General features: G+C 26.6%; 1 protein-coding gene across 1 annotated transcript in view; it reads left to right on the top strand.

Annotated features, from left to right (window-relative positions):
• LOC111678218 (phosphatase Herzog) overlaps positions 1-1,825 on the top strand; it is a 91,763-nt gene extending 89,938 nt beyond the window's left edge. The window contains exons 5-6 of the mRNA XM_046951931.1: positions 1,124-1,277; positions 1,355-1,825. Of these exons, the coding sequence (XP_046807887.1) occupies positions 1,124-1,277; positions 1,355-1,720 (520 nt within the window). The 3' untranslated portion in view covers positions 1,721-1,825. The remainder of the gene's footprint in view (positions 1-1,123; positions 1,278-1,354) is intronic.
• Positions 1,826-13,064: the final 11,239 nt, after the last annotated feature.

The following is a 13,064-nucleotide window of genomic DNA, read 5'->3' as shown; positions in this document are numbered from 1 at the left end:
AGACTATAGACTATACTATAGACTAGACTATAGACTAGACTATAGACTAGACTATAGACTAGACTATAGACTATACTATAAACTAGACTATAGACTAGACTATAGACTTGACTATAGACTAGACTAGACTACAGACTACATAAACTAGATTATAGACTAAACTTTAGTCTAGACTAAAAACTAGACTATACACTGGACTATTAACTAGACTATAGACTAGACTATAGACTAGACTATAGACTAGACTATAGACTAGACTATAGACTAGACTATAGACTAGACTATAGACTAGACTATAGACTAGACTATAGACTAGACTATAGACGAGACTATAGACTAGACTATAGAATAAACTGTAGACTAGACTATAGACTAAAATAAAGACTAGAATATAAACTGGACTATTGACTAGAGTATACACTAGACTAAAGACTAGGCTATAAACTAGACTATAGACAAGACTTAAAACTAATTTATTGGCTAGATATATACTACTTTATAAACTAGACTATAGACAACGCCATAGGCTAGACTACAGACCAGACTATAGACAACGACATAGACTAGACTAAAGACTAGAGTATAAACTAGACTATAGACTAGACTTTAGACAAGTCTACAAACTCGAATATAAAATGTACTGACTAGACAATAGGCTAGGCTGTAGACTAGACTTAAGGCTATACAATAGACAAAACTATATACTGCACTGTTCTGCAGACAAGACTATTAACTAGACTATATACTATTCTGTAGACTAGAAAAAAGACTAAACTATAGACATAAGCATGAACAAAACCGTAGACTAGACTGAAACTAGACTATATACTAGGCTATAGATTAGACTGAAGACTATACCGTAAACTAGCCTCGATCATAGACTAGATTAGAAACTATATTATAGATTTACTGGAGTATAGACTAAATTATAAGTAGACTGTAGATTAGACTACAGACCAACTTTAGATTAAAGTATATTCTGGACTATAGTCTAGACTAAGGTCTAGGCATGACTTTTATTAAGACTAAAGACTGTTCTCTAGACAAGACTATAGTCAGCACTTTAAAATATAGTCTAGATTGAACTGAAATTTTCATATCTATATTATTTTATCTCTTCCAGATGGAATGTTTTTCGTGCAAGACTGTTTAGGGAATCATGCGTTTATTACAGGGGTAATTATATTAAGGATTTAAATCGTCTTGGACGCGATTTACAAAAAATTGTTATTGTTGATAATTCACCAGCTAGTTATATATTTCATCCAGACAATGCGGTGAGTTTTATAAGAAAAAAATAATATTTTATAATAAAAATTAATGATTTTTGTTTTTTTGTTTGTTTCTTTGACAGGTTCCTGTGAAATCATGGTTTGATGATGCCAGTGATTGTGAGCTATTGGAACTAATACCTTTGTTTGAGAAATTGAGCAAAGTCGATTCTGTATATAGTGTTTTGTGCAATTCAAATAATCCCTTAAACAATCACAATCAACAACAACAGCAGCAGCAACAACAAACACAGAACCAACAGCAACTGCAGCCAACACCACAACATCAACAACAGCAGCAGCAACAACAGACTATAACAGCAACAACTATTATAACTCAAGCTTCAACATTATCCACACCAACAATATTAACGTCACAGCAACAGCAGCAGCAACAACAACAACCAGGAAGTCCGCCCAATACAAATGATTTAAACAATAAAACGTAACATCAGTGGGAATTAATGTTTATAAATATTTAATTTTCAATAATTAAAAGAATAAAAAAAAACCCACTTTTATCTTTTTTGTTTAAAAAAAAATTAAAAAAAAACTAAAAAAATGCAAAAAAATAATTAAATAAGAATTGAAAAATAATGCATATTATTATAATAATATATAATTAAAAAAATATATAATTTATTTTTTAAGATTTTATTTGTTGAATGAAGTGAAAAAAAACAAATCATTATTAACACTTAATATTAATTTAATATTTTTTTGTTTTCTTAAGTTGTTTTATTTTTTTATAAAAAAATTCGTATATAATTTGACAATTTGTTTTTAAAAGAATTAACGGTAAATTTGAAATTTATATAAATATTTAAAAGAAAATAACATTTGACTTATTAATTGAAAAAAAAACTGTAATGAAATAAAAATTTTTTGAAAATAAATTTTGAATTACGAAAATTGTAAAAAGTTAATGACACCCAATAGCTAATTTGATATTAAACGAAAATTGTAAATACCAACGATTTCGAATTTGAAACATTTTTTAATTTTCTAAATAAACGAAAATGTAAACAACTTGTTATTCGAATATAATTGAAAAAAAAACAACAAAAGTAGAATTATGTAAAAATTAAAGTTTTCGTAAAAAAAATTCAATTTTAAAAGCAATTCATTAATATATAAGTATTTTTAAAATAAATACATATATTTTAGAAATTTTAAAAGATTTTGAACTAATAACTATTTAATTAAATAAAGTACCTAACATTATTTGGCCAAATTTTTATTTAAAATTCTTTTTCATTTCTATTATTTTTTAATTATTCACATATTTTGGAGAAATATTTAAAATTTATTAAAACTTCTAAAATTGTTGACAAAATTTTTGAATTCAAAATTGAAATCTATAAGAAATTTGATGTCAAAAGTAAAATCAACATTTTCAAACTTATGTTCGAATTTTCGAAAAAAAAAACTTGACTATAGACAACATTATAAAGCATAGACTAGACTATAGAGTAGACCATAGACTAAATCATAGACTAGATTATAGAATGGACTATAGGGTAGACTATGTTCTAGACTATATACTAGACTAGACTAGACTATACTATAGATTAGGGTAGACTATGTTCTAGACTATATACTAGACAAGGCTATAGACTATACTATAGAGTAGACTATAGACTCGACTATAGACTAGACTAACGACTAGACTATAGACTAGATAATAGACTAGACTATAGATTAGACTATAGACTAGACTATAGACTCGACTATAGACTAGACTATAGACTAAATTATAAACTAGACTAAAAACTAGACTATAGACTAGACTGTAGACTAGATTATAAACTAGACTAAGACCAGACTATAGACTAGACTATAGACTAGACTAAAGACTAGACTATAGACTAGACTATAGACTAGACTATAAACTAGACTATAGACTAGACTATAGACTAGACTATAAACTAGAATAAAGACTAGACTATAGACTAGAATAAAGACTAGACTATAGACTAGATTATAGACTATAGACTAAACTATAGACTATACTATATACTAGACATTAGACTAGACTATATATTAGACTATAGACTAGACAATTGACTAGACTATAGACTAGACTATAAATTAGACTATAGACTTGCCTATATACTAGACTATATACTTAACTATAGACTAAACTATAGACTAGACTCAATACTAGATTATAGACTATACTATAGACTAGACTATATACCTACTAGATTATAGACTAGACTATAGAACAGTCTATAGACTAGGCTATATACAGGACTAGACTGGAATATAGACTAGACTAAAGACTAGACTAAAGACTAGACTATAGACTAGACTATAGATTAGACTATAGATTAGACTCGACTATATACTGGGCTATATAATAGACTAAACTATAGTCTACACTAGACTATAGTTTACACTATACATTATGGACTAGACTACAAATTATAGTCTATAGAATAGTCTAGATCTACTAACAAGACTAGACTATGTTCTACACTATAGACTAGACAAAGGACAACAATATAGACTTTACAGTAGTCCGTACTATAGAATGCTGACTAGACTATAGATTATAATCTAGAATAAACTAAACTATAGATTTGTCTATAGACTAGTCTTGTCAAAAGACTTAACTGTACTCCACACTATAGACTAGACTACAGTCTACACTATATACTAGACTATAGTTTACACAAAAGGCATGATAATAGACTACACTAGAGACTAACATATAGACTACAGACTAGACTATTGTCTACACTACAGTCTATATTATAGACTAGACTGTATATATTCTAGAATACTGAGTAAATTATAGACTAGACAGTAGACGAGACTATAGACTAGTCGACACAAAAGTCTAGATTATAGTCTAAGCTATAGACTAGACTATATACTATACTATAGACTAGATTATAGACAAAACTATAGAATAGACTTTAGCCAAGACTATGCTTCTTGACTATTGGCTAGACTATACATTAGATAGGTAAGTCTATAGACTAAACTATAGAAAGGTTAGTCTGTAGACTAGACTATAGACTTTAAACTAGATTATTGACAATACTATAGACTAAACTTTATACTAAACTATAGACTACAGACATGACTGTATACTAGACTATAGACTACACTATAGATCAGACTATATAATAGATAATAGACTAGACTATATATATTAAACTATAGACCAGGATGGACTAGACTATAGACTAGAATATGGACTAGACCATAGACAAGACTATGGACTAGACTATAGACTTGGCTCTAGACTAGACTTTGAACTACACTATAGACTAGACTATGGACTTTTATATAGTCTAAATTTTTAATGTAATCTATAGATATCTATAGACTATAGATTAGTCTATAGACCAGACCATATTCTAGACGAGAATGTGGGCTAGACTATAGACTAGAATATGGACTAGACTATAGTCCAGACTACAGACAAAACTATGAACTAGATTATAGACCTGACTATAGATTAGACTAGTAACTAGTCAATAGATTAGGCTAGTAACTAGTAACTATTAGACAATATATTAATCAATAGACTATCCTATTAGTCTATAGAATATACTATAGATTAGTCTAAAGACTAGACTATAAATTAGTCTATAGTCAGTACTATAGATTAGTCTATAGTCAGTACTATAGATTAGTCTATAGACTAAACTATAGATTGGTCTAAAGACTAGACTATAAATTAGTCTATAATCAGTACTATAGATTAGTCTATAGACTTAACTATAGATTAGTCTATAGACTATACTATAGATTAGTCTAAAGACTAGACTATATTCTTTTCTAAATTAAAAAAAATTAAACAATTTGATAAAATTCTGCAAATGTTTAATAATTTTAAAATTTACCGTTTTTTTTTCATCAAATATTTTATTTATTTAAAAATTTTTAATGAAATTTCTTTTAATTAAAACTGCTTTAAAAAACAACAACAACAAAAAACAAACTCTAAAATAACATAATAAAAAATAAATTAAAAAATTTTTTTCTACATGTATTTAAATATATTTAATAACAAAAATATAAAGCAAGAATAAAACAACAAACTATGTATTTGTATAGGTATATAATATACATATATATATACATACTAATTTATATATAAATAAATAAAAATTGGTTAATAAACCAAAAACCCTTTAATTTTTTTAATAAAAATAAATAAAGAAAACATTATAAGCAAAAAATCTATATATTTGCAATAACAAAAAAAAAAATAATAAAATTATTAATACAAAACAATTTATAAAAAAAAATTAAATATTTATATATTTTTTAATGAATATCTAAAAGAAAGAAAAATATATATAAAAAAACACATATTTTTTAATACAATCTTAAATATAAATAAAAAAAACAAAACTACTAAATACTACTTCCCTGCCCTCATTCACATATTAACTAATAATTTAACAACCAACAAAAAATATAAACAAAAGAAATAATATTTAATAAAAAGAAAACAATAACAACAACAAATACCAGAAATCCTTAATTATAATTTAAAACCCGCCTAAAGTTATAAGAGAGTTTTTTTTTTAATAAATTAAATAATTATTTTTTTCAGCCTTTGTTTTTCTGGCAGAAAAAAAGGTTTTATTTAAAGAAACAGAAAGAAAGAGTCTTTATTTCTTATAAATTATATTTTACAATTATTTTTATTAATTTTTTTTTTTGTTTTAACACATTTTAGTTTTTTTTTTTTAATTGTGTGTGTTTTAATTTTAAATATATTATACATTTTATATTGTTTATTAATTTTTAAATTAACAAACGTTAATTTCTTTTTTCTTTAATTTTAACTTATATCATGATTTTTTTTTAATTTATCTAAATATATATTTTTTAATTTAGTGAAAAGTTGAGAAAACAATTTAATAAAAACTACAATAATAATATTAAGTTTTAAGCTTAAACACCAGAAAAAAAGAGCAAAAGAAATTCAAAAAATCAAAATGATAATAAAGTTTTAATTTACCACCAATATTTTCTTTCAAGTTTTTTATTTTAATTTAATTTTATTATTTTTTATCAATACAATTTTATTCTTTTTAATTAAATTCTATTTCAGCTCTATTTTTGCAGTTGTTCGATTATATTTCAGTTCCAGATCACTTTTAGTTCAGTTCTTGTTTAGTTCTAGTTCAGCTTTAGTTCTGCAGTTGTTCAGTGTTAGTTTTAGTTCTAGTTCTGTTTTAGTTTAGTTCTAAATATCTTCCTGTTTAGATCTAGTTCATTTCTAGTTCATACCTAATTATGTTTCTGTTCTAAATCAGTTCTTGTTCAAATCTGGTTCTGTTACAGTTATTTTCAAGTTCTATTCTAGTTTTGTTCTAATTCTAGTTCCGTTTTAGTTCTGTTCTAATTCTGATCATCTTCTGGCTCCGTCCTTGTTCTGTTCTTATTCCAGTTCTTTTCTATTTCTGTTTTATTTATTATTTTTTTGTTCATGTTCTAAGTAGTTCCCTTCTTGTTCTGTTCTTGTTGTGTTCTGTTCTAGTTATTTTCTAGTTCTGTTCAAGTTCTATTCAGTTCTTTTCTAATTGCGTTCTATTTCTGTTCTAGCCTTGCTCTAATCTTGGCCTAAATTTGTTCTACTAGTTGTTTTCTAGTACTTTTCTATTTCTATTACAGTTATCTAGTTATCTTCTAGTTTTGTTTTAGTTCTGCCTAGTTCTGTTCTAGTTATGTTCCAGTTTGGTTTAAGTTATGTTCAAGTTCTCTTCTAGTTCTGTTCTAAATCGGTTCTAGTTATGTTCCAGTTCTAGTACAATTCTGTTCTACTTGTCTTCTAGTTCTGTTTTACTTATATTCAGAGTTCTGCTTTAGTTTTGTTCTAGTTATGTTCCAGTTTTGTTTAAGTTCTGTTCTAGTTCTGTTCAAGTTCTCTTCTAGTTCGGTTCTAGTTCTATTCTAGTTCTGTTCTGTTCCTATTCTGTTCTAGTTCAGTTCTATTTCTGTCCTAGTTCTAGTTTCTGTTCTAGTTCCGTTGTAGTTCTGTTCCACTTCCGTTCTAGTTCTGTTCAAGTTCTCTTTTAGTCCTGTTTAAGTTCTGTTATAATTTTGTTTTAGTCCTGTTATAGTTTTGTTCTAGTTCTGTTATGTTCCAGTTCTGTTTTAGTTTTGTTCTGTTCAAATTCTGTTCTAGTTTTGTTCTAGTTCTGTTCTAGTTCTGTTCTAGTTCTGTTCTAGTTCTGTTCTAGTTCTGTTCTAATTCTGTTCTAGTTCTGTTCTAGTTCTGTTCTAGTTCTGTTCTAGTTCTAGTTCTGTTCTAGTTTTGTTCTAGTTTTGTTCTAGTTCTGTTCTAGTTCTGTTCTAGTTCTGTTCTAGTTCTGTTCTAGTTCTGTTCTAGTTCTGTTCTAGTTCTGTTCTAGTTCTAGTTCTGTTCTAGTTCTGTTCTAGTTCTATTCTAGTTCTGTTCTAGTTCTTTTCTAGTTCTGTTCTAGTTCTGTTCTAGTTATGTTTTAGTTATGTTCTAGTTCCGTTCTAGTTCCGTTCTAGTTCAGTTCTTGTTCTAGTTCTGTTTTAGTTCTGTTCTGTTCTAGTTCTGTTCTAGTTCTGTTCTAGTTCTGTTCTAGTTCTGTTCTAGTTCTGTTCTAGTTCTGTTCTATTTTTGTTCTAGTTCTGTTCTAGTTCTGTTCGGTTCTAGTTCTGTTTTAGTTCTGTTCTAGTTCTGTCCTAGTTCGAGTTCAGTTCTAGTTCAGTTCTAGTTTAGTTCTAGTTTAGTTCTAGTTCAGTTCTAGTTCAGTTCTAGTTCAGTTCTAGTTCAGTTCTAGTTCAGTTCTAGTTCAGTTCTAGTTCAGTTCTAGTTCAGTTCTAGTTCAGTTCTAGTTCAGTTCTGATTTAGATCAGTTTTTGTTCTAGTTATGTTCAAGTTCTATTCTACTTTTGTTCTAGTTTTTTTCTAATTCTAGTTCTGTTCTAGGTTAGTTCTAGTTCAGTTCTCGTAGTTCTGTTCTAACTTAGTTTAAGTTCAGTTCGAGTTCAGTTCTAGAAGTTCTGTTCTGACTTAGTTTTAGTTCAGTTTAGTTTTGTTCAGTTCTAGTTTAGATCTAGTTTAGTTCTAGTTCTTGTTCTGTTCTTATTTAACTCTAAAGACCTATTTAAATAAAAGCTTAATGTCAGACCTCTATGAATGTTTTCACTGAAAGACTGTAACAGAGTAATTTGTCCTCTTATCGTGAAACCCAAATTAACTCGACTCAATATCATCACAGTATCACAGTTTAAATAAGGAGTGAATTTTATTGAAAGCTCTCCGAAGGAGAGCTTTAACTGCGGAGTTTTATCTTATTGGTATTCCGATTCGGAAGTTTTAAAAAAAAACCTAATTTTCAAATATATATTAATCGGAACTTTCTATGATTTTTTTATTATTTTACAAAATGTATTAAATTTTTAATTAATTTTCTACATAATTCTCTCTTAGTACTCCCCCTCAAACAGTTTACAGAGCTTTGGAAACCAAAAACAAATGAAACCCAAATTAATATAAGCTTCATTAGCCTGACTTTAATTCTATGCTGTAATAAGAAGTACTTTAATTATTTTGAGAATTATTAAGACATAAAAAGACCAAGCTTTGACAAATTATTAACTGTAGATAAGAAAAAAATATATAAATATTTATATTAAACTATTTTTGCTAAATGATACAATATAAGAAACACCAAAAAAGAGGAAGATGAGTCGGTCAGTAATCGACTAGAAATAGTCTACAACAAAAATATTAAAGGGCGATCAACAAGGACAGGTTACAAAGTAAATTTTGAATCAATAATTAGATTCAAACTAATTATTAGGCTATATTAAGTTTGAAAGCGTGTAAAATCCAGACTAGAGCGAAAGCTTATTTTAGACTCACATTAAATGCCTTAATACCGATTAAACATATTTATTTTGTCAAACTTTAATGATGGACCCAACTATTTAATGTCTTATATAGCTTTTTGTTGTAGAATATTTCCATTAATGAAAAAAAATATATATATAAAAACCCACCTATATAAAACATATACATAAAAATCATAAAAACTATATACATACATCATTGGAAAGCTCTGTAAACTGTTAAAAACAAACTGGTTTATTTGCGCCTATATAACAACAACTAAATCCATAATTTTTTTTATATATAAATGAAAACTTAAAACGTTATAAACGACTAAAGAAAAGAACTTTTTTGATAAAAATATTTTAAATTAAAAGCTAAATAAAAAAAATAATTATATATCATAGGCTTAAATTTAATTTTAAGTAACAAAAAAAATTTAATAAAAATATAAAAAAAGAAAACTATATTTGTATTAAACTATAAGTACTATTCCTAATACCTTTTGTAAAACCATTAAAAAAAAAAACAATTTAAGTTTGGCTTTATTTTTTAACTTTAAAAACCATTTTTTATAAAATATCTATATGGGAAAAAATGATTTTTTAATTTATAATTTGTGTAATTTGTAATAATCTTAAAATTTTTTAAAAAGAAAATAATAAATTGAAATACACGGGAAATGAAAATAATAAATTAAAAAATATATTAAAAAACTTGTGTTTTATTTCAATGAGAAAGAGTTTAAGACTTGGGAGAGCCTTTTGCATGCTAAATCAGGATAAAAATATATGTGTCTAAGTTTAACTTTACTGCCATTTATAGCAATGTATTTGTTTACTTATAAGATCCAGGGAGCCTCCATATTTGGTAGTATTGTGGTCAGTTAGTTTGATGGACGAAAGTTCGATTCCAACCAGAAACTCTAGGAAGTTGCACACAACATGCCCGGTTGTCGCATAGTTTTATTTCTTCAGTTTAGTTAGTGTTCAGTTATGTTCTAGTTTAGTTTACCATATACTTTTGAAAGGTTCGCACAACAAACCTGAAAGTGACAAAGGTGGACTCTTTAAAGATCCGATCTAATAAGCGAAGTAACTAACTAACTTACTAGCTAACTAACTAACTAACTAACTAACTAACTTACCAACTAACCAACTAACCAACTAACTAACTAACTAACTATCTAACTAACTGATTAACTAACTAACTAATTAACTAACTAAGTAACAAACAAACAGACAGACTAGCTAACTAACTAACTAACTAACTAACTAATCAACTAACTAACTAAATAACTAACTAACAAAAAAAACTAACTAACTAATTGATTAACTAACTAACTAGCTAACTAACTAACTAACTAATTAACAAACTAACTAAATAACGTACTAACTAAATAACGTACTAACTAACTAACTAAATAACTAACTAACTGACTAACTAACTAACTAACTAAGTAACTAAATAACTAATTAATTAACAAACTAACTAACAAATTACTTAACTAACTTACTAACTAAATAACTTACTAACTAACTTAATAACTAACTATCTAAATAACTAAATAACTAACTAACTAAATAACGTACTAACTAACTAAAGGCGTTTCTGAAATTTCCCTTGAAGACGACTACAGAACAGTATATAGAATAGTCTATAGTCCCGACCACAGAACAGTCTGTAGTCTTATTTGTAGAACCATCTATATTCTTGACTTTGAAACGGTTTATAATCTTGATTATAGAACAGTCTATAGTCCTGACTATAGAACAGTCTATAATCTTGACTATAGAACAGTCTATAGTCTTCACTATAGAACAGTCTGTAGTCTTGACTATAGAACAGTCTATAGTCTTGACTATATAGCAGTCTATAGTCTTGACTATAAAGCAGTTTATAGTCTTGCCTATAGAATAGTCTATAGTCTTGCCTATAGAATAGTCTATAGTCTTGCCTATAGAACTGTCTATAGTCTTGACTATACAACAGTCTATAGTCTTGACTATAGAAAAGTCTATAGTCTTGACTATAGAAAAGTCTATAGTCTTGACTATAGAACAGGCTATAGTCTTGACTATAGAACAGGCTATAGTCTTGACTATAGAATAATCTATAGTCTTGACTATAGAACAGTCTATAGTCTTGACTATAGAACAGTCTATAGTCTTGACTATAGAACAGTCTATAGTCTTGACTATAGAACAGTCTATAGTCTTGACTATAGAACAGTCTATAGTCTTGACTATAGAACAGTCTATAGTCTTGACTATAGAACTGTCTATAGTCTTAACTATAGAACAGTCTATAGTCTTGACTATAGAATAGTCTACAGTCTTGACTATAAAATAGTGTATAGTCTTGACTATAGAATAGTCTATAGTCTTGACTATAGAATAGTTTATAGTCTTGACTATAGAATACTTAGTTTATAGTCTTGACTATAGAATAGTCTATAGTCTTGACTATAGAACAGTCTATAGTCTTGACTATAGAACAGTCTATAGTCTTGACTGTAGAATAGTCTATAGTCTTGACTATAGAATAGTCTATAGTCTTGACTATAGAATACTATCTTGTTTTGACTATAGAACAGTCTATAGTCTTGACTATAGAATAGTCTATAGTCTTGACTATAGAATAGTCTATAGACTTCACTATAGAATAGTCTAAAGGCTTGACTATTGAATAGTTTATAGGCTTGACTACAGAATAGTCTATAGTTTTGACTATAGAACAGTCTATAATCTTGACTATAGTCAAGCCCTTATAATTAAAATCAAATGATGTATTATAATTACACTATATTCTCACCAATTATCCTTTAAATAAATATTCTTTGTTTTTTTTAATTTTTATTGAAGTTTTTTTTTATTTATTTCTCTTTTATATTGTTAATTTTCGAATTTTGTTTGTTTTCTTGTTGTTTGTGGTTTTTTGATCTTTGATTTTTTTCTTTTTGTTTTTGTTTTAATATGTATTCATATACTAATTGTTAATAAACTAATAAGTGATTTTTTTAATGTCTTTTATTTAGTTTTAAATCTTTTAATGTTCGATTACGTTTAATTTTAGAATTTTGTCTAGAATTTTCTTTTACAATTCTCATATTTTCATTTACACATGTGTTGGTTTGTTTAATTATAAATTTTAATTTATATATTAATTTTTTTTTTTTTTTTTTGGTTTTATATTTTCTTTATAATGACATTTACACACAAATAGTACATAGAAAGATATTTTGTTTTGTTATTGTTGTTGTTATTAATAATTAAACAATTTGAACAAATTTTTGTTTTAATGATTTAATTTTATAATTATAATTTCATTTATAAATAGCTTAAATTATTTATTTATGTTTAATTATTATTTATTAATAAATACCACACAAAAATAAAATATTTATACAAATAAATTTTTATATAAAACTATAAAAAGGCTTTTGAGGTAATTTAATGCAAAAAACATTTAGAGCAACATTTTCACAATATTTTTAAAAATAAGTTTTCAAAGACATTATTTTTTTTATTCTATTTTCTTTTGCAACATTTATATTAGTATTTATTCATGGACTTGTTAAGTTACAGTTTACGGAATATTGTGAATATCTATTACTTTATTTATTTATTTTCTTTTATTTAAGCATAAAATGGAATAATATTTTGTTTGTTTAAATTATAAAACAAATTTATTTTGTTGTGACAAAAATGGGTGCAACTTTGTCTTAGGGCTTGGTATAGGTATTGCTTGGTTTATATAGAACCGATCATAACTAGAACAGAAATAGAATAAAACTAGAACATAACTAGGAAAGAACTAGATTTGAACTAGAACTGAACTAAAACTGAACTAGAACTGAACTAGATCTAGAACTGAACTAGAACTGAACTAGAACTGAACTAGAACTGAACTAGAACTGAACTAGAACTGAACTAGAACTGAACTAGAAC

Source organism: Lucilia cuprina, chromosome 5 (genome assembly GCF_022045245.1).
Source record: "Lucilia cuprina isolate Lc7/37 chromosome 5, ASM2204524v1, whole genome shotgun sequence".
NCBI lineage: Eukaryota > Metazoa > Arthropoda > Insecta > Diptera > Calliphoridae > Lucilia > Lucilia cuprina.
Note: the sequence above shows the minus strand (reverse complement) of the source record. Positions and strands in the feature narration are given on the sequence as shown.